The 19,363-nt window shown below is 42.5% G+C and overlaps 1 protein-coding gene across 3 annotated transcripts in view; it reads left to right on the top strand.

Moving 5' to 3' along the window:
• The window catches only part of DOCK3 (dedicator of cytokinesis 3), a 1,365,978-nt gene that overhangs the window by 1,199,843 nt on the left and 146,772 nt on the right, over positions 1-19,363 (top strand). For 2 of the 3 annotated variants that reach the window (XM_085625129.1, XM_085625127.1), the window contains exons 34-36: positions 3,764-3,790; positions 4,810-4,905; positions 5,976-6,036. In XM_085625129.1, coding sequence (XP_085481255.1) covers positions 3,764-3,790; positions 4,810-4,905; positions 5,976-6,036 — 184 coding nt within the window. The remainder of the gene's footprint in view (positions 1-3,763; positions 3,791-4,809; positions 4,906-5,975; positions 6,037-19,363) is intronic. The other variant, XM_085625128.1, reaches the window with a different exon arrangement.

Below are 19,363 nucleotides of genomic sequence, written 5' to 3'. Positions count from 1 at the left end.
CACTTGCAGATTGCCTAAATTGACTAGTCCCCCCACTTCTTTTTTTTAAGTCGTGTACCCTGTTTAAGGATATCTCCGGCAGGCTGGGCCGAGTTTAACACGTTTTGAGTCTTTGTGCACCAGGTGGCATGCTCCAGCACCCAGTGATATGCTTATCTGTGCTGACTCACAAACAGGCCCACTAGCTTGGGTGCAAGACAGCAACTGACCTTTGTACCATACTCCTATCAGGAGATAACAGTAAAGACCAATTTATATATAGAGTACACATTAAATACAGAAAAGGGGATGCTTCATTCCTTTTTCGGTCTCTAACCAAATTCACATTAATTTACTGCGCAGATGTCACACTGAATAGGGCAACAGTCTTCTTGCTAAGTCTGCCTATGTGTACAAACGCAAAATGCGCAGAACCTCACCGCAGCTGCATACCAACTGGCCTTAATTTCAAAAGCAGGCACAATAGGTTACTAGTCAGAACCTTTTTACCAAGAGTTTAAAATGGGTGAGGATCCATGAGTGGGTCCGAGACCACTGTAAAGTCCCAAAACGAGAGGCCAAACAATGAAAACACAGATGTTTCACATATTAGATGGATAATAAACTCTTGCAAGCATCCTTCTCTTTCTCTACTCTTAAATGGGCATCACGACAATCAAAGTTTAAGAATATGTGTTGCAAGAAAAGAAAGACTATAAGAGGAAAAATACGGTCAATTTGTTGAGATCTTGCTATTTTGGATAGTACAGAAAATTGATTATTTATCATTATGTATCCTCATTGTTACAGTAATGTTTTTTTTGTCACACTTACCAGTTACATGGACTCTTCACATCATTAGTTGTCAGCTGTAGTACTTCGCCCTAGCTTCTATGCATTATCCATTTCACTAGTGGGATCTCAATGTACTACTTGCTGCATAAGTTGTTTATTAGTCAATTAAAACCATAAACGTGACCAAACATGCAATTTAACAAGGTTAAAAAGATGCGTACAACAACGACTAAAAACATTTGTCATACATCTACTTCTGCCATTGGCCAGCGAATAGCCTGTCCTTCACTTTTTTTAACTTCCCTTCCTTTATAAATAAAAAAAATGTGCCAAATAGAGATGTTAAATGGATCAAAATGGCTGCTCAGGGACTGATCTTTTCCCTACTATGGAAAGTGCAAAATTGCCATGCGGGCCGCTGGAGTTTACATAAATAGATCGCTATAGTTAACGTGCTTATATGCTGAACTGAGGCTGGTATATGCAACGTGCTAAATGGACCATGGCATTTCCCCCTGTAAAAGTGCAGGTGTGCAAAACTATGCGTCATTAAAATGCCAAGTTAAACGGATTGTTACTTAAGCATAGCGGGATAGGGAACAGCTATTATGGCGGTCCCTAGCAGCCCGTCCATAAAGATTGCATAGTCATGTACAATTTACCTTAAAAGCTTCGGATTTATCACATCCTAGAATCGAATTTTAGGAGTCCCCTCCAGATAACTCAGCTCTCAACTTATTTGCTAATCAAATTTTTGGAAATGTACTACTTGCTTCAATCACACAATAGTTGTGGCCTCATAAGACTGCAATCTTTCTGAGGTTGGCCTTTCTCATGGAATTGATGCCCTAAAAAGGTTAACCCCTTCTGTGCCCTTGACGGAACCACGCCGTCATGAGACACGGGCGCCGTGTGCTCATGACGGTGTGGTTCCGTCATGGAGCGGCCGTTGGCGGCCGCTCCTCCCACGCGGCTCGAATTCTCCGCCTGTGCGGGCGAATTAGAGAGTGGGCGGAGTCATGACGGAAGCACGCCGTCATGAGCACAGCTCGCCCGTGGCTCATGGCGGCGCGGTTCCGTCATGAGCACCGCGCCACCGCTGTGCCCCCAAACCCCCCCAGCGCCGTGGCGGAATTTCCGCCGCGGCGAAGGGGTTAACATAGAACATTTCACAAATATAAAGTTGTTCTTATACCTGTATTCTTCATTCTATAAGTTCTGCTGGATTTTCTTATAAATCTGTGAATATGTTTGGCAACGCTGTGTAGTAATTGATTAAATGGTCTTGCATATTTAGAGTTTGAAAGAGCCTTCCAGTTTTATTGTGAAATACTGGTGTATTTTAGACGCTTTTGTCATCTCTCTTTTATTGTGAAATACTGGTGTATTTTAGACGCTTTTGTCATCTCTCTGTCATACATAGTGGTGTGAATGCTAGTAAGAAGGTCTGGATAGCTCTTCCGAGAAAGCTCTACTTTTGAGAGCTCTGCCCCATTAAAGCATTTTATTGAGCTCTGAGCATCATAGTGTGATGTCATTGTGATAGTGTACAAAGAATCATCATACTGGTGAGATCACAATCAATATTATATGATTGGAATCTGTACTTGCCCAACTACCATTGAACCATTGTGCACCATTTTACCTGGAGAAGGCTTCCTTCCTCTGCGTAGATGCCAGGCTTCCTGAGATGGAGCTAATACCATCCATCATCTCCATTCAAGCTCCAGCATGCACAGACATCCCTTCAATTGTTGTGAGCACTTAGGAAACTTAACTTATACTGATTTCCAGATAATGAGAGAATAATGTAAGCTGCATACGTTTGCTGGCCCAAGAGGTTTCCTACACTTGTGTGGGATCAGTGCTTATTCTTTCACAGCACTATCCCATAGAATGGCATAATTGATGCACACACAGTGGTACCCTTGCATGATGCACAAATATATTCTTGAAGCGTTCAGTCCTTCATTTGCCTTCACTGCTGCTGGTACTGTGGTACAGTACTCATGTTACAGTTGTGGGTAATGTTGTGGTTGTGGAGAGCCTCACAGATGCTGCCTTGTTTTCCCAATGGACAAAATATATACTGTTTTTGCTACAGATTGGTTTATTTCCACACCTCAGTGCACACACCACATACCAACACTGGCGGGTTCCCATCGTTCCATTGTTTGCAATATAGCAGCGGTGTTCAGCACTAGACGTGGTAGGACAGATCCATGTCAGGTTTTTAGGCTAACCAGCGACTAAGAAAGTAGGTAGCATTTAGGTTATTTGTTTGTAATTTATTGTTATGCAGGTATCCTGGAAAACCGGCATGGATCTGCCTCCCCTTGACTGTATCACCCTATCACTTTGGTTTTTTTGCTCCCAATGCATGCTCTCTTTTAGTCAGTGCATGCCAGTGTGTCAATTGAGTCCATCAATTGTCCATACTAGATTCTGTTTGCTGTACCTGCCCTGCTACCACAAATCAAACTAAGGATATCAACTTAATTAGCACCCACCAATTTCAAATTCCTTCACATTTACAGTTTTTAAAAAATGGCTATCTTACATTGTGCTTTAATATGGATGTATACTCATTTTTGGGTCCGCGGAACACAGGTAAAGAATCGCTGCTTTCCAATGTTTGAGCTGTAGGAAAGCAGGATATAGGCCACGTTTCCCTTGAAAGTTTTCCAATACCCACACTTAATGATAGTACAAGGAAGAATGCTACCTTCCACATCTTAAAACTGTTTATACGTTTTAGCTGCTAGTAGTGTAGGGCATTGTTATGGGAAGGTATCACTTCCACTACCTAAACCTATACCAGCAAGAGGTGCCATACTTGGCACGGTTGGTGCTGCATGGTTAATAAAGGCATACTTTTTATCTTACATTGGTAATGCTGCCTGACATGATCTTTGGTAGTAGGGGTACTCAGTGTGTTTCTAAAATATAAAACCCACTTGTCTTTATCCCCTGCTGCTTTCTGGAGTAGCACCCAGCTGTTTGGCCCCTACCCAAGGTAAGACCTAGCACTGTCAGTGGTTGATGTTTAAGTGGACTGTGTTTGTGCTTCTGTGATCTTGTACAGTTTATGTCAGCTGTCTGTCCTTTGTTACCTTTTACTCTATAAGTGGACAGTGTTTCTCTTTATGTGAATGTCTACAGTTTAAGTGGGCGGTCTTTGCCCTTGTTAACCTGTGCCTCTAAGCAGGCTATGTTCAAGAGCTCCGCGCTCGCTTGTAAAAACCTTTACAATTGATGTGCATTTTTTGGAGCTTCTGCATCTCTCTGCCTTTTAAGCATCAGCCTAATCACAGTTCTAAACAATTAGAGTTAATTGTATTTCAATTATTCAGGCTTTTACGATCTTGTTAGTTTTTATGCATTTCTTTTATTTTTAATTAAACTTGGGTCAAATAACTTATATTTTCTATTTAGATATCACATTTGTGATGCACTTGGTGCTTTAATTAGTGCCTGTTAATTAATTAGAGTTTAATTTTCCACATGTTGTTTTGTGAAGACGAAGTCAAAAATGTGTGTTCTTTTTGATGGTGCTGTGCCTGTGTGTAAGCATATGCTCTGTATTTGAAATGTCAGTATAAATGTATTAACTCAGTTTAAACAGGGTAGGGAAAACACAAGAATTAACATGCATTGAAATTCGTGTGTTTCTGTTTGTCATGTTTTTCATCACTCACAGTTCTGGATGGACTGTGATTGTGGGCATATTTCAATTTGACTCTATCCAATGCTAACCCTCTTTTACGTTATTTTTGTTGCACATCAATTCACAATGTCCTTGATTTGTTCAAATTTAACTACCAAGTGCTATCATGAGTAGAAGAGAGATTTGTGTTGCATGTTATACTTTGGCAGGTCATCATGTATTTATGTTTCCCTTAAGCTCTCTCTTGTTTTACTAGCTTGTGGTGGGTGAGTGGCGATGCCTGTGCTTCCTTGGGTGCATACTAGCAGAGGATTGTGGTTGGGGTCCTGGTAGCTGGATATTTCACGTCTACTTCTTACTTTTATTAGCCTGCTGGAGAAGATTGAGCAAGAAACCTGGAGAGAGACAGGAGTGTCTTTTGTCACTTCAGTCACACGGCTAATGGAGCGTCTCCTGGACTACAGGTACGATATAAAATGTCTCCTCTGCCAAGTGAGTTTGTCTTATCATCTATAATTCATATATTTTCCGCTGAAGTTCTAGGAATCAAGCCTGATGAAAGGTAACAAGCTGGGCTGCTTATGTAGAGGGTCTGCTACTCTAATGTGGTAATGGTTGTAGTTGCATGTCTGATGTTCTCGGCAGCAGCACTTTCTAACTTCCCTCTGCTCGTACAATTCCCCACCTCTGCAGTGAGCCAGATTTTCACACCCTGAAACAAGTTCTATGGTGGACAAATTAGAACTTTATGGTATTTGTCAAGAAGACCCTACTCAAGTTACACAATGTACTCATTCGTAAGTAACGCCCAACCTGGAATCTTGTTTCAGGTGCAAACTAGAGTTTTCAAGCAAGACTGAATAAGCCCTTCATTTGTAATCAGGGTGTTTATCTATTTTACATATTGTTTGAAAAGTTATTGCCTACTCTAGTCTCATAAGCTAGATTCAAAGTTTTGATATTGATCACAACATGTCATCAGATAGCACTTCCTGGGGTTTCCTCATCCACATTGTGTGAGGTTACTAAGTAAATCATTAAGAAAAATAAAATCAGTCTACAGAGGAAAGGATATTCATTAGTTAAAAAAATTACATTGATTCTAAAGATGCTATGATTCCCTTCACATAATCTTTTTCACCTCTCTTCATTCACTTACAGTCTTGACTTTCTCAGTGTCCTGGTGTGGTTATAAGTACTTAACAACAGAAGGTCTTGGGAGCAAATGTATGCTGTTGGTTATCATTATTATTATCATCATTAATGTGATGATCATCTGCTCAGTTGGAATTAAGGTCCTGATTTAAATTCAGAATCTGCCACATTACAAATGCATTATATCCTCTGGCACTTGTAATAATGCAGACAGGATATCTGTCACATTTATGACAGAACAACCCCTCAGGAAACTTTCCAGGCACTTAGCACGCATCAAAACAAATGTTACTAAAGTAAGAAATATTTCCTCAAAGATAATGTATATCTACACATATGTTATTTTATGAGAATGCCTAATTGTAGTCCTATTTTGCAGAGACTGCATGAAAGGTGATGAGACCGAAAACAAGAAGGTGGGCTGTACCGTAAATCTGATGGTAAGAGTGCTGAATGGGCAGTTTCATTTTTGACCCGCGATCAAGTTTAGAGTTAGAAAGTATATAGTATGTTGGACAAGAAAAGAGTAACCGAAACCATTGGTAGGCAAATTTTATGAACAGGAAGTGATAACCATTAGAGAGAAGTCACCACATTGAGAGATAGGTACATGTGGTAAAACAGAGAGAGGATACATTGGGAAGTTAATGATATACTCCTTAAATCAACAGTTGTGCACTATATGGACAGAATAACGTACAAAATGAATGAAAATATATTTACATTGTATTTCTTTGAGGTTCATATAATATTTTTTATTGCATACCTCCAAACAGTTGTGCACTATATGGACAGAATAACGTACAAAATGAATGAACATATATTTACATTGTATTTCTTTGAGGTTCATATAATATTTTTTATTGAATACCTCCATACATTGATTCTTCATCTTTTGAAATAGAAAAGTCTTCTTCCAAAGTTTTACTAAGCAACAAGGTACAGAAAAAAAGCTGTGGGCTCATAGGCCTGTAATAGCAGCTGCTCTGTGCTCTTCTAAGTTGTTTATAAAAAACGAGAACAGCTATGTCTCTGAATCTCAGTGTTTTTTTTGCCAGGCCATAGGGCACATTGGTTTTTTTTCTGCCCAACATATAGTTGCCCACTGCAAAAAAATAGCATGAAACTTCCTGTCCTAAACAGGGCAGGCCTTTTGAAGCATGCAGGTAGAGTTGCAGAGGTGGCTTTCTCCCCAGCAAGGCTTTCCGATCTTCAAAGCAACTGTTGCTCTGCCCTAGAAACTAAGAGGTGGAAATTGAGATATGGACGGTGGGAAGCCTACTGATTTGAAGCAAATTTTTCATTACATCCCACCTATAAATGAGGCACATAAACTGTGGATGAGGCCACATTTGGTCTAGAGGTTAAAAAAGGAAAATCACACAGAGTAGTAAAGATCTTACAACTTGATTTTACCTTCTTCATCTCATTCCTTCTTTCATGATTTGTGATTTTGGTTGTAATATTAGGATTGTTCTACAAGGGAAAGATGCCTGATGTGCTGGTAATACAAAAAAAACTTCATAGAATGAAACATTTCCTAGCCATCATAACGGAAAGTTTCAATTCTATTAAGGACACGGAGGCGAGGATTAGGCTTTTCCTTCTTTGCTTTTTATTCACAGCAGCCTTCTTTAAAACAGTATGGCATTAACACAAACTACACTTTCTCTGGAACATAGGGAAAAACCAGAGATAAAACAGTCTATCAAATCAGGATGCTCCTACTTGTATAACGGTCCCCGCAGACGATCCCTCTTCCTCTTTCTTCCTGTGGATACAGCAACTCCATTTGAAGACTACTCCTGTTTATTGGACTCCGATCCTGGAAAGATGCATAAAGAGAAGTTTGAGATATTCTCTCCTATGTATGTCAATCTCTCACTTTAATAACAGAACCTCATAAACATTTGCAAGATAATCATTAATAACGTGGTGCAGACATTAACAAGCAGAATACGTAAAGTCAAGTTATGTGTAAACATTCTCATCCCGTCATAACTTTGAGTTCCAGCACTCACTGTGGGTGGGTGCCAGCCCCAGGCTGAATGGGTGGGCTAATCCTCGCCTCCGTGTCCTTAATAGAATTGAAACTTTTTGTTATGATAGCTAGGAAATATTTCAGTCTATGGCAGGACCCGGAGGCGAGGATTAGCCCTAGTTTAAAGCTGATTCACCACTAAGGTTGCCAGAGAAGAAATAGGTTTGAAGTAAAACCTTCTAAAAGTAGAGTCGGATGACCAATCTGCTACGTTGAGGATATCTTCTAATCGTGCTCCCAGGGAAAAAGCTTTAGAAGCTGCAGCTCCTCTGACAGAGTGGGTGCCAAAATGAGCGGTATTAATCCCCACTTGCTGCATCACCCATTTTATCCATCTGGCAATTATAGGGGAGGAAACTGCTCTGTGAGGTTTGGTTAAAGCAATCAACATCTGTTTTTTCCCATCGGGACAAAGTTCATCCGTGACCGCTTCATACATTTTAAGAGCCCAGACCACACATCATTTTGGTACTCCCTGAAATTCTGGATAGGACACCACTCAGGCGTTGCATTACGCTTTGCAAGAAATATGAAATGTTACCCCCTATGGAGTAAAAATCCTACCTGTAATGTCCAAAGCCTGCACGTCAGAGGCCCTGCTGCAGGATATGAGGCAAAGCAACATCACCAGTTTGGCTAACAATCGTTTTCTAGACAAGTACCTATTGGAGGTCCAAGACATGAATAGATTCAGCACCTTATTCACATCCCATAGCACCGAATATCTGGGTTCCGGAGGGAGAGATAATCTAATACCCCTTAGGAGTTTGCATATCAAAGGGTGCTCCCCTACCTGATGGCCATCTATGGGAAGATGTCCCGCTGAGATTGCAGACCTGAAGGTGTTAATGGACTTATAGGCTAAGCCCTGCGAGGCCAAGTTCGCCAAGAAATTCAGGATGTATACAACCTCTGCCCCCACGGGATCCACTTGGCGTTGAAGACACCAGCATACCCATCTAGACCAGGCCGATTTGTATTGTCTGGTGGTACTATCGGCCCACGCTTCGGCGAGGAGCACAGCAGCCTCCGCTGAAATTCCCGGGACTTCCATCGTTCCCGATAATCCTCCATGCCATTAGCCGGAGGGAACCCGCCAGTATCAAGGGATGAGGATTGCCCTGGAGATCTCTCAGGAGATCTGGATCTAGGGATATAGGGTTTGGAAAATCCCAGGAAAGTTCCCTCATCACTGGATTCCAGGCTTGTGACCTCCCATGTTGGAATGATCACAACCAGATCTGCCTTCTGCCTGTGCCAACAGTCGCATGATCATCTCAAATGGAGGGAACGCATATGCTTGTTCCAGGCTCCAGTCGTGAAGGAAGGCGTCCGTCGCCACTGCCAGGGGGTCTGGTCGCCAGCTGCAGAACCTCTGCACCTGAAAGTCCAGGCGGAATACAAAGAGGTCCTTTCAGAATGAGCCCCAGCGTTCTTGAAGCTGATTGAAGGCCGAGGGGTTCAATTTCCACAGGCTAGCGTCCCTCCAGTAACGAGAGAGACAATCCGCTATCTGATTGGCTTGGCCCGGGAGATGTTCCGCCGCCAGAGATGTGTGTTTGGTCAACCAACACGTCCACAGAGTCCGGGCAGATCCGACAGAGCCTCTGATCGAGTGCCCCCGATGTGATTGAAGTAACAGAATGCCGCCATGTTTTCAATCTTTAGTAGGACTGAGCACCGCACCCTGTCTTTCGTCCAGCACCTGAGGGCGAAGAAGCCTGCCATCAACTCTAGGCAATTGATATGAAGGGATTGTTTGTCGGAAGACCATTTTCCTCCGGTGGAGAACTCGCCATAGCGACTGCCCCATCCCGAGCCACTGGCGTCAGATTTGTTCACTAGGTCGGGTTGGGAGCCAAAGATTGCTCTGCCATTTCATACCTCCATATGGGAGATCCGCCATCTGATCTCATCTTTCACCTCCGCAGAGAGCGCGACCAGCTGGGAATAGGAGAGGCCCTTTCTGGAGATGCATTATTTTTAAGCACTGTAATGCCCGGTAGTGGAGGGGCTCCGGGAATATTGCTTGAATGGAAGCAGAGAGCAGCCCCACTATGCGGGCCAGTTACCATAGAGTGATTTGGGGTTTTGCCAGGGGCCTCCGTAGTTTGTGTCTGATCTTGGACAATTTTGGAGGAGAGAGACTGAGGGTCGCCTCTACCGAGTTGACTAGGAACCCTAAAAACTGAATGGATAGGGACGGGATCAGGGAGGACTTGTGCGTGTTGATTACAAAGCCCAGCGACTCCAGTACATCTATGGCCATCTGAAGTTGGAGGGATAGAGTTCAAGGACACTGATTCACAAGGAAAACATCGTCGAGATATCAGGCGTGCCAAGTGTGCCCTTGTTATGTTATGTTAAACGGTACTTGCAAAGCGCACGTACACCGGCTTGGTTTCATGGCATTGCTCTAAGGGGTGCCGGAACCATGGTGACTTACTCATATGCTTGTCTAAACAGCCATGTCTTGAGGAGCTTTCTAAAGCTCATGAGGTCTGTGCAAGATCTAATCTCAGAAGGCTGGGAGTTCCAGTATCTGGGGGCTAGTACAGCAAACCTAGCACCACCAACATGCTTCAGTTTGAAGGCGGGAGTAGACAATAGATGCATGTGAGCAGAGCGTCGGTTACGCATGGGAATGTGCCTTGGAATAAGAATGTCAACCAATTTAGGGCTCCTGCCATTCAAGGATTTAAAGATGAGGCATCCAACCTTGAAGGCGCAACTCTGAGCCATAGGGAGCCAGTGCAGCTTCCTCATGAGGGGCATGACATGTTGCAACCTATGTTGCTGAAAAATCAGTCTCTCTGCCTGGGTCTGTACCAGTTGCAGTCGTTTAGTTAAGTAGGCTGGGGTGCCAAGGTATAAAGAATTATCAATTGAAACAAAAGCAGCTAAGTATGCACTCAAAATTCTCAAACTTAAACTATAATGTTAATGTTTACTCAAAAGTAATTGACATTTCTATCAATTTAGTGTGCACCTGAAAGATGGCACTGCCAGCCACCTGTATACAACAATGTCAATAGAAAATCTAAACAGATGTCTAGAAAAACAAGTGCACTACTCGATGCCCAGGTGGGGCATATTACTATTTAGACATGAATAAGTGACCTAACTATAACGAATATCTTATTGGAAAATGAAACAATTATTCAAGAAGGACACCATAATATAACATTGGAATCATCATCATGGTTGATTCTCCACACTTAGGAAACAAATTAATAACGAAGCTGAATCCATGTGTCCATATGGTTTTTACTCAATGACGAAAAAAAGGTTAACAAAACATTGCTTCTTCTCAGCAAGAATTCACAATTTCGGAAGGCAAATCCCAATGCATTTCGGGCTTACAACTTAGCCCTTCATCAGGGGAATCTCTAGAAACAAACCATACATATATCAATTAAAAAACATCACAAATTATCGCACTGAATTCAGTTATGCTGTACAAGGAAAGCGCAAGGGGATAACATTATGGTCATTACAACAGAAGCAGAGTACCACCACCAAAGAAACCGAAACAACATGGTGATAAATGCCTAAAAAGTGTGTGTGTTAAAGAAAAACCTCAGTGCTCGAAACAGTGCCTAATTAATAACTACGCAAACTATTACACGTGTAACACCATTAAGAAACCACCACCTCAAGAAACCAAAAAGTAAGAGCACTGCCTAAAAAACTGTCCTTTTTTCGCAAAAACAGTGCATACCTGAAAAACTACGATGGGTGAACCACAAATGACGTGTCAGAAGCACAGAGCTAAATGTCTCTGTAACAATCCTGGAGTACCACTGTAAAAAATGCGTGAATTAAACCAAAAGCCTCATCGTAACATCTCATCCACATCATTGCAGAATCAACCAAAAAGCAAAGCTTACCACTAATTCTCACAAAGGTGAGATTAATCAAAATTATCGAACCACGGAAAATATTCTAGTGCAGCTGTGGTTAAAAGCCAACGTACGAACTCTGAAAAATAACGAAACGCGAATTTCAGCATACTGGTAAAAAACCAAGTCTGCTTAGAATCTATTGCAAAAACAACGTAATCGCTTACCTAATCAAACTCTGTTGCACCCCAAATCACCAACAACGCTGGATCTTCGAGAAAGCCGCCCACGTCGGCGTGTTTTAATCTGAGTTTAGTAATGGAAACAGGACTAGCATTTCCACTATGCCTATGCCGTATCACACGGCCGCCATATTTGAAAAGTTCCACAAAGTAAAACTAGCGAGAATATAAACCCCAACCTGACTGGATAAAAAATAACTGAGTACAAAATAACTAAAAAATAATAAACAGCAGAAATACAAAAGATGAAAGAAAAAAGAAAAGAAGAAGAGCAACTGGTGCACGACCTATAATGCTTTACATCAAGTGAGAATACAGTTACAACAATAAGCAATCAGCATTATACATGAATGAACCTTCTAAGCAGACTTGGTTTTTTACCAGTATGCTGAAATTCGCGTTTCGTTATTTTTCAGAGTTCGTACGTTGGCTTTTAACCACAGCTGCACTAGAATATTTTCCGTGGTTCGATAATTTTGATTAATCTCACCTTTGTGAGAATTAGTGGTAAGCTTTGCTTTTTGGTTGATTCTGCAATGATGTGGATGAGATGTTACGATGAGGCTTTTGGTTTAATTCACGCATTTTTTACAGTGGTACTCCAGGATTGTTACAGAGACATTTAGCTCTGTGCTTCTGACACGTCATTTGTGGTTCACCCATCGTAGTTTTTCAGGTATGCACTGTTTTTGCGAAAAAAGGACAGTTTTTTAGGCAGTGCTCTTACTTTTTGGTTTCTTGAGGTGGTGGTTTCCTAATGGTGTTACACGTGTAATAGTTCGCGTAGTTATTAATTAGGCACTGTTTCGAGCACTGAGGTTTTTCTTTAACACACACACTTTTTAGGCATTTATCACCATGTTGTTTCGGTTTCTTTGGTGGTGGTACTCTGCTTCTGTTGTAATGACCATAATGTTATCCCCTTGCGCTTTCCTTGTACAGCATAACTGAATTCAGTGCGATAATTTGTGATGTTTTTTAATTGATATATGTATGGTTTGTTTCTAGAGATTCCCCTGATGAAGGGCTAAGTTGTAAGCCCGAAATGCATTGGGATTTGCCTTCCGAAATTGTGAATTCTTGCTGAGAAGAAGCAATGTTTTATTAACCTTTTTTTCGTCATTGAGTAAAAACCATATGGACACATGGATTCAGCTTCGTTATTAATTTGTTTCCTAAGTGTGGAGAATCAACCATGATGATGATTCCAATGTTATATTATGGTGTCCTTCTTGAATAATTGTTTCATTTTCCAATAAGATATTCGTTATAGTTAGGTCACTTATTCATGTCTAAATAGTAATATGCCCCACCTGGGCATCGAGTAGTGCACTTGTTTTTCTAGACATCTGTTTAGATTTTCTATTGACATTAAGGTATAAAGAATTGGCATAGTCTATATGGGACATAACCATAGCTAGAACTACCTGTATTAGAGCTTCCTGGGTGAGAAATCTACTGATTTGTCTTATTTTTCTCAACTAGAAGAAGCACGTTGAAATCACTGAGCCATTTTGGGTCTTCATTGTAAGATCGCTATTGATTGTTACCCCCAGACTGTTAGCAGAAAAGGATGGGGCAGGAGGCTGGCCTAATTACTTTGGCTAAAAATGTGGTCTCCAAGTGTTATGGGATCCCTCCGTTAGGATCAATTCAGTCTGGTCCCTTGACAGTCCTTAGGCTGTGCCGTATGGTGGGGTCTTGCTAAAGCTGGAATGTGTGTTTTTTACTATTTATTAAGAGTGGCCGGAATTTGTGAAATTGACTTTCGCAAATTATCGCGAAATTGCGCAAAATCTCCGCGAGCATGCGAAACTTTCGCGAAGTTGCGGGGATTGCTTTTCCTGCCCGTTCGCGATGTGTTTATGCGTGCTCGCGGGGAGATATATCTCCAACTTGCCCATGCGGTCACTAATGGGCGCGGCCATCTTGCTTGCGATGCTTATTTCCTGTTCACGATTGCAATGACGTGTTCGCGATCGCAAACTTTCACGGGATAGCGCGACCGGCTACCAACAATCCAACATCTTGTGGTGCGCGCGAACGGATAGGAAAACTCATCGGCGAATGCAGGAACCCGGTAAGTCGCGACTGCGTGCTCGAGAATGCATTTTTAAAGCGCGAACAAGAAAAATACTTCAGTTTCACGGCAGGTTGCGAAAGTTTTGACATTTTCGCGCTCTCCGCGTAACGCGAAAATGTCAAAATATCGCAAATTCCGCAAGCGGAACGAAATTTACCGCCCAGGCCTACTATTTATGTGCATATAATATTTTTTTTAATTAGTATTTTATGATGAATTTTTATGGTCAACCTAATGATGCAATTTGTATTGCTTTACCGTGCTGTTATTGTAACGGACTGTGAATTCGTATTTTTAATGTTTTATTTATATTTGTGATTGTAAGTGTTTGTTCTATGGTGTAGTTTTAAGATCTATAGTGGTCAAAAATAAAGTTCTTTGATTGATTGATAGACAATCAGTCGCACACCCTGTGCCCGAAAGAACTCTGCCAACGGTCTCATCAACTTGGTGAAACACCAAGGGGCGGACGAGAATCAAAAAAGGTAGGCAGGTGAACTTGAACACCTGGGATTTCCATTTGAATTGCGAAAACACTTGTGAGGTGGGAAAATTGGCACTGTCAGATAGGCATCCTTCAAGTCTAAATAGGCCATTCAGTCCGACCTCCTCAGAAGAACCCTGAGGAGGTGAATGCCTTGCATTTTGAAATGACGATAGAGGAGCCATCCATTGAACTCCTGTAGGTTGATCACCAGACGTTGACCTTCGTCCTTTTTTTCCACCAAAAAGAGGTTGCTGAGGAACCCGTGGGGTGTCTTAACCAGCAGCGGTCCGTGGAGGGATTTCCGTGGGGCGGAAAGGCGGGGCGGGGGAGGGGCAGGGAGGGGGGTACTAAACACCGGAATATGGTAATTGGAGGTAAGTAAACAATTAAATAAATAAAACAAATTTTGTAGCGCGCGCTGCACCGCATTTTGTGATGCAGGGCGCGCTACGAAATTCGTTTTATTTATTTAATTGTTTACTTACCTCCAATTATCCATGTTTAGTACCCCCCACCCTGCCCCTCCCCCGCCCCGCCCCGCCTTTCCGCCCCACGGAACTCCCTCCACAGACCGCTGCTGGACTTAACGTGGGGACGATAGCCCCCTTTTCCAAAAGACTCACTACCTCTAAATTGATCAAAGCCTGTTGATCCTGTGGGAAGACCAGAGGTCTGGGGTAGTGGATCTGGGCGGGGGTCCCATAGAACTCTATGTGAAACCCTCAAACCGTTTGAAGGCCCCAAGCGTCTTAAGACAGGGATTCCCAGCACTACCAAAGGGGATGATGAACGGAGTGTTCCCAGCACTGCCAGAATTCAGCCAAACGACCCCAAAGCCGGAGACCTTTTACACATTGAGTTCTCACCTTGTGAGTTGTTGTACTTGTTGTGGCCCCTGTGGCCACCTCTGGCGTCTCTGCGATCGGCATGGGTCCTGGTCTGGTAGAAGTTTTCAAATTGACTGGAATCTTGATCCTGACCCCGGCAGGGTTCCCCTCCTCTGGAGGCTTGTTGTGGATAGCGGCCGGACAAGTGCCCCCTTCCTCAGCTGACATTGGCAAAAACACGGGGGTTAAAAATCCTTTTGATGATGTTTGGGCTTTATCTAGGCAGTTGAAGGTATTTACGAATTTACCCAGTTCCCGAATAAACAGGCCCACAAAACGTTGCCCTGGGCGACTGTGCCTGCCTCCGAGTTGGAGAGATCCCCCAGCTTGGCGTTGATTTTAATTAGCAAGGATCTACTCAGCTCAGTAGGGATCTCGCAGTTGGCATGCCCCGAAGCCTTATCTAGCTGCAGTGGCCCAGCTAGAAAAGGCTGTGGGGCAGATTAGGGAATCTGCCGGCCGCACTTCAGTGAGGCCATTGAAGGAGAGGAGCGCCAGGGGATCTGGAGGTATAGGCGCGCTTGGCGCGCTCCCGCAACTGTGCAGGGCCCCTAGCGGTCAGCTGCACGCACCACGCTTGCTAGCGCGGTAAGAGAAAGACCGCGTAGGAGCTGAAAGGCTCCCGCTGTCACCTTTTGAAAGAAAAATGCGTTAAGCAGACTGCAAAAGCCTTCAGTGATGGCGTGAACACATAAAACACATGCGTGGCAAAGCAGCAAGGCATGAAGCACTTTCAAGGCCTGAGAAAAATGTTATTAGTACTCAATAAAATTAAAATATAGAGGAGCTTATCTGAATGCTGCTGGAGCAGCGAAGAAAGAGGAAGAGGGAGTGTCTGCGGGGACTGTTTTACAAACAGGAACATCCTAATTGGATAGACTGTTGTCTCTCTGGTTTTTACCTATGTTCCATGGAATATGTAGTTTGTTTTAATGCCATACTGTTTTAAAGAAGGCTGCTGTGAATAAAAAGCGAAAAAGGGAAAGCCTAATCCTCGCCTCCAGATCCTGCCATAGAACTATGATAAATCAAAGAACAATTTTTTATATTTTGTAATTGTTCTGTTTTTTAAAATGGACTGTTGAAATTTTATTTAAACGTTCAAATGGTAAATACCCATATGTCAACAGGTTCAAAATCATCTTATTGTATAGCTCATCGGTCCTCGGTAGAAGTATTGACTTCAGTGACTGTCTAAAAATGGTACTGAAGCCCTGGCATTGCCCTTAGGGCTGTTTGAAATAAAATGATCACTGTGAGTGGTAAGTTTAGCTTCAGTGTGTGCAACAGTTTTGGGTTGATTGGTGCCAGTGGTAAATGGTTGGTTTGCCATCGGAACTTTAAAGTAATGTACTGCTTTTGGCAGGAATTCAAGCAGCATTTGTTAAGATATCTAAAGTAAACACGAGAACATATCACAATGACATCATGAAATGATGAATTCCACCCGTCTTTACATGAAGAGCATTTATTGTGGAGCAAAGAAAGGCATTTCTGGTACAAAGGGGCAACTCTCCAGGAGAGGCATGGAACAAATGTACATCAATCACACATTCTAAAGATGTTACTGTGATCCATGTTCCTCCAGATACATCCCCACACTCCCCACCCCTTAAACAGAATGCCAAAATCATGCAAATTAGAAATATTCAAGATAACATATTCAATTAATACTACAAAACATTAGCTACAAAACTGGCAGGTGGTACAAAAGGGGCACAGAAAGCAACTGTCAAGGATAGACACGTACATCACAGCACCTGAATACCCTCAAGGGTGATAAGCCGCGCTCTACAGGTACTGATTGATTGATTACACATTTTAAAGATGTTACCATGTTCCATGCCCCTGCAGTGCATCATAACAGCACACATCACAAAACAAAGTCATAACAAAGCAGCAATATTGCACTGGAACAAAACAACACTTTATCCTAAATACGAATACAACACATCACCACCACAACAAAATACCACACAACAACTGTGTACAAATGATCTTGTCACACATTGCCAGCTCCAGAATTCTGTTTTATAATTTGGTGGGAAAAGGATTTTTGGAGCAAGCACTCCCTTAACTTATCATGAAGGACTTGAAACAGCACCAATCAAAAATATTTTGTGGTGCGTTCCATAGCATTATCCCGCTGAACATATGTGAAGCGCGTGTCTGTAAAAAAGAGAAGTTTTTTTTATTATTTAGATTTTTTGGAAAGAAAACATTCGGTGAGTGAACAAGGCTTGAAATAGAGAATGATCGAACATTTCCTAATAACTGAGTTTCAGTGTTCTTCCCAGCTACCACACAATGGAGTCTGTGCTGCATGACCTTCAATTTATATATTGTAGTGGCATGGTACAATTCGGTCAGTGTTATCTCTCTCATCAAGTGCAAGGTTCATTATTCAACTCTTGAAGTAACAAACACAGACAAACATTCCAACAGAAACCAAAAAATATGATGCATTTAATTAAAGTGGACATGTGCAGTTTGGTTCCCGAAAGGAACACTATACAGCAGTTAGAAACCCATTTCGGCTTCTCATGAGCCATTTTAAATTGTGGCCTGCCTTAAATAAGACCAACTTTAACATGGATATCACACTAAATGTGTGTGCTGCAGGTAATGCACATGTTTATGCAAAGCGTAAAATAATGAAAAAGGACCTTCATAGCTCCTGGGATTGTCTTTCTCATGCTTTTAAATTGTACTACATTTCCTTGATGCAGAGTACAATCTCTGTTTCATGAATGCTTCTATAATTGTTCTATATATTGCTCAGAGAAAATTAACAGCACAAGGCTCATCCTAAGTAGAGTGATCCTTCAGACACCCTGGGGATGGCAGTTCTGTGTTGGCTGGCCCCAGTCGCAGCCGGTACAGATAAGTGCAGTGGAGCGGGGTGGGGCGGGCCATGGAGGGAATTCAGCAGACGACAAATTAGGTTTTATTTATTTATTTAATTTTACCTATTCCATCGTCTGTCGACTTTCCTACTGCACTTACCTGCGCTGGCTGCCGCTTAATGGCCCACTGGCAAAGTGTTTCCGCAGCTGGCTGAGGCTTCACAGTTGGGTATTAATTAATAGTCCCTGCTTTTTTTTCCTAGGAACACGAATCTGAAATGCTCCCATACTCTCATGGACTGAAAATGCTCATGTTTTGCTCTGATCACTCATTGAACAAACCTAAAATTGCAGTTCAATGTCCACATCTGGAATCTTCATATTTGATTAGTGCTTTACAAGTATTCACTTTAACTAGAGATAGACATAGCTTGGTTGAAGGAGTATTAGATGTAGTAATGTCCCTATATCGTTGCTCAAAGGGGCCTTTGAGGTCAGTGGACTGATATTTGAATCCAGGGCCTGTCTCATAAACTATTTAAGGACAATTTACCAATTACATGTAAAAAAAAGTGTCAATGTAAGGCTGCTCCAATACACCGATAACTGATAGAGATTTCTAGTCGCAGATTCCTTACCTTAGAATTATCCACAGGTGTCAGACTGGCCACAGAAATGTTCGAGCAGTAGCCTTGTGTGCCAGTAAGTGGCATCATTCAGATCAAAGTCTGTGTTGTCTACAACAGTAGTCTTGCTCTTGGTGCGCTGATGTCAGTTCTTTCCTTTCCACACCAGATAGAGCGGATCCGTGAAGCACTACCCTCAATCACTTTTTGACTGGCTTTAAGACTTTTTGTCAAACACTTTTTGGAGAAATTCTTTCTTCTGGTGTGACAGGATGTCCCCCAAGAAACTGTCTAGTTTAAAACCAAGTGACGCGTATTACAGACGGACATCTTTGACAGACTCCCAGTTGGTCGGTTGCATGGAAGGTCCAGTGACTGGAGGTCGAAGAAGTCTTTAACTACTCCACATCTGTCCAAATCCTCGGATGAAATGAGGGTGTGTCGATACTCCAGGCCCCTTGCCTCTGTGAAGCCCCAGCCAGGGTTGACTCCGCAATCCCCTTATTTCCCAGAGGAGGAGTGACCCCCCCAACTAAAAGAATTCTATGAGGCCATGCACCCATTGTTGGGCTGTGGACCCTTCTAAAACACCTTCGGGCCCCATAGGTTCTGGAGGGGCCTCTACTTAGTTTCCGCAGGTGGGTACACCCTTGGTGCCAGTTGGGCCCATTGGATTCAGTGCTGGACCGGAAGCGGTGCTGTCAGCAAAACCA

This window comes from Triturus cristatus, chromosome 9 (genome assembly GCF_964204655.1).
Source record: "Triturus cristatus chromosome 9, aTriCri1.1, whole genome shotgun sequence".
NCBI classification, from domain to species: domain Eukaryota; kingdom Metazoa; phylum Chordata; class Amphibia; order Caudata; family Salamandridae; genus Triturus; species Triturus cristatus.
The sequence above is the reverse complement of the archived record's forward strand: the minus strand, read 5'-3'. Positions and strand labels throughout refer to the sequence as shown.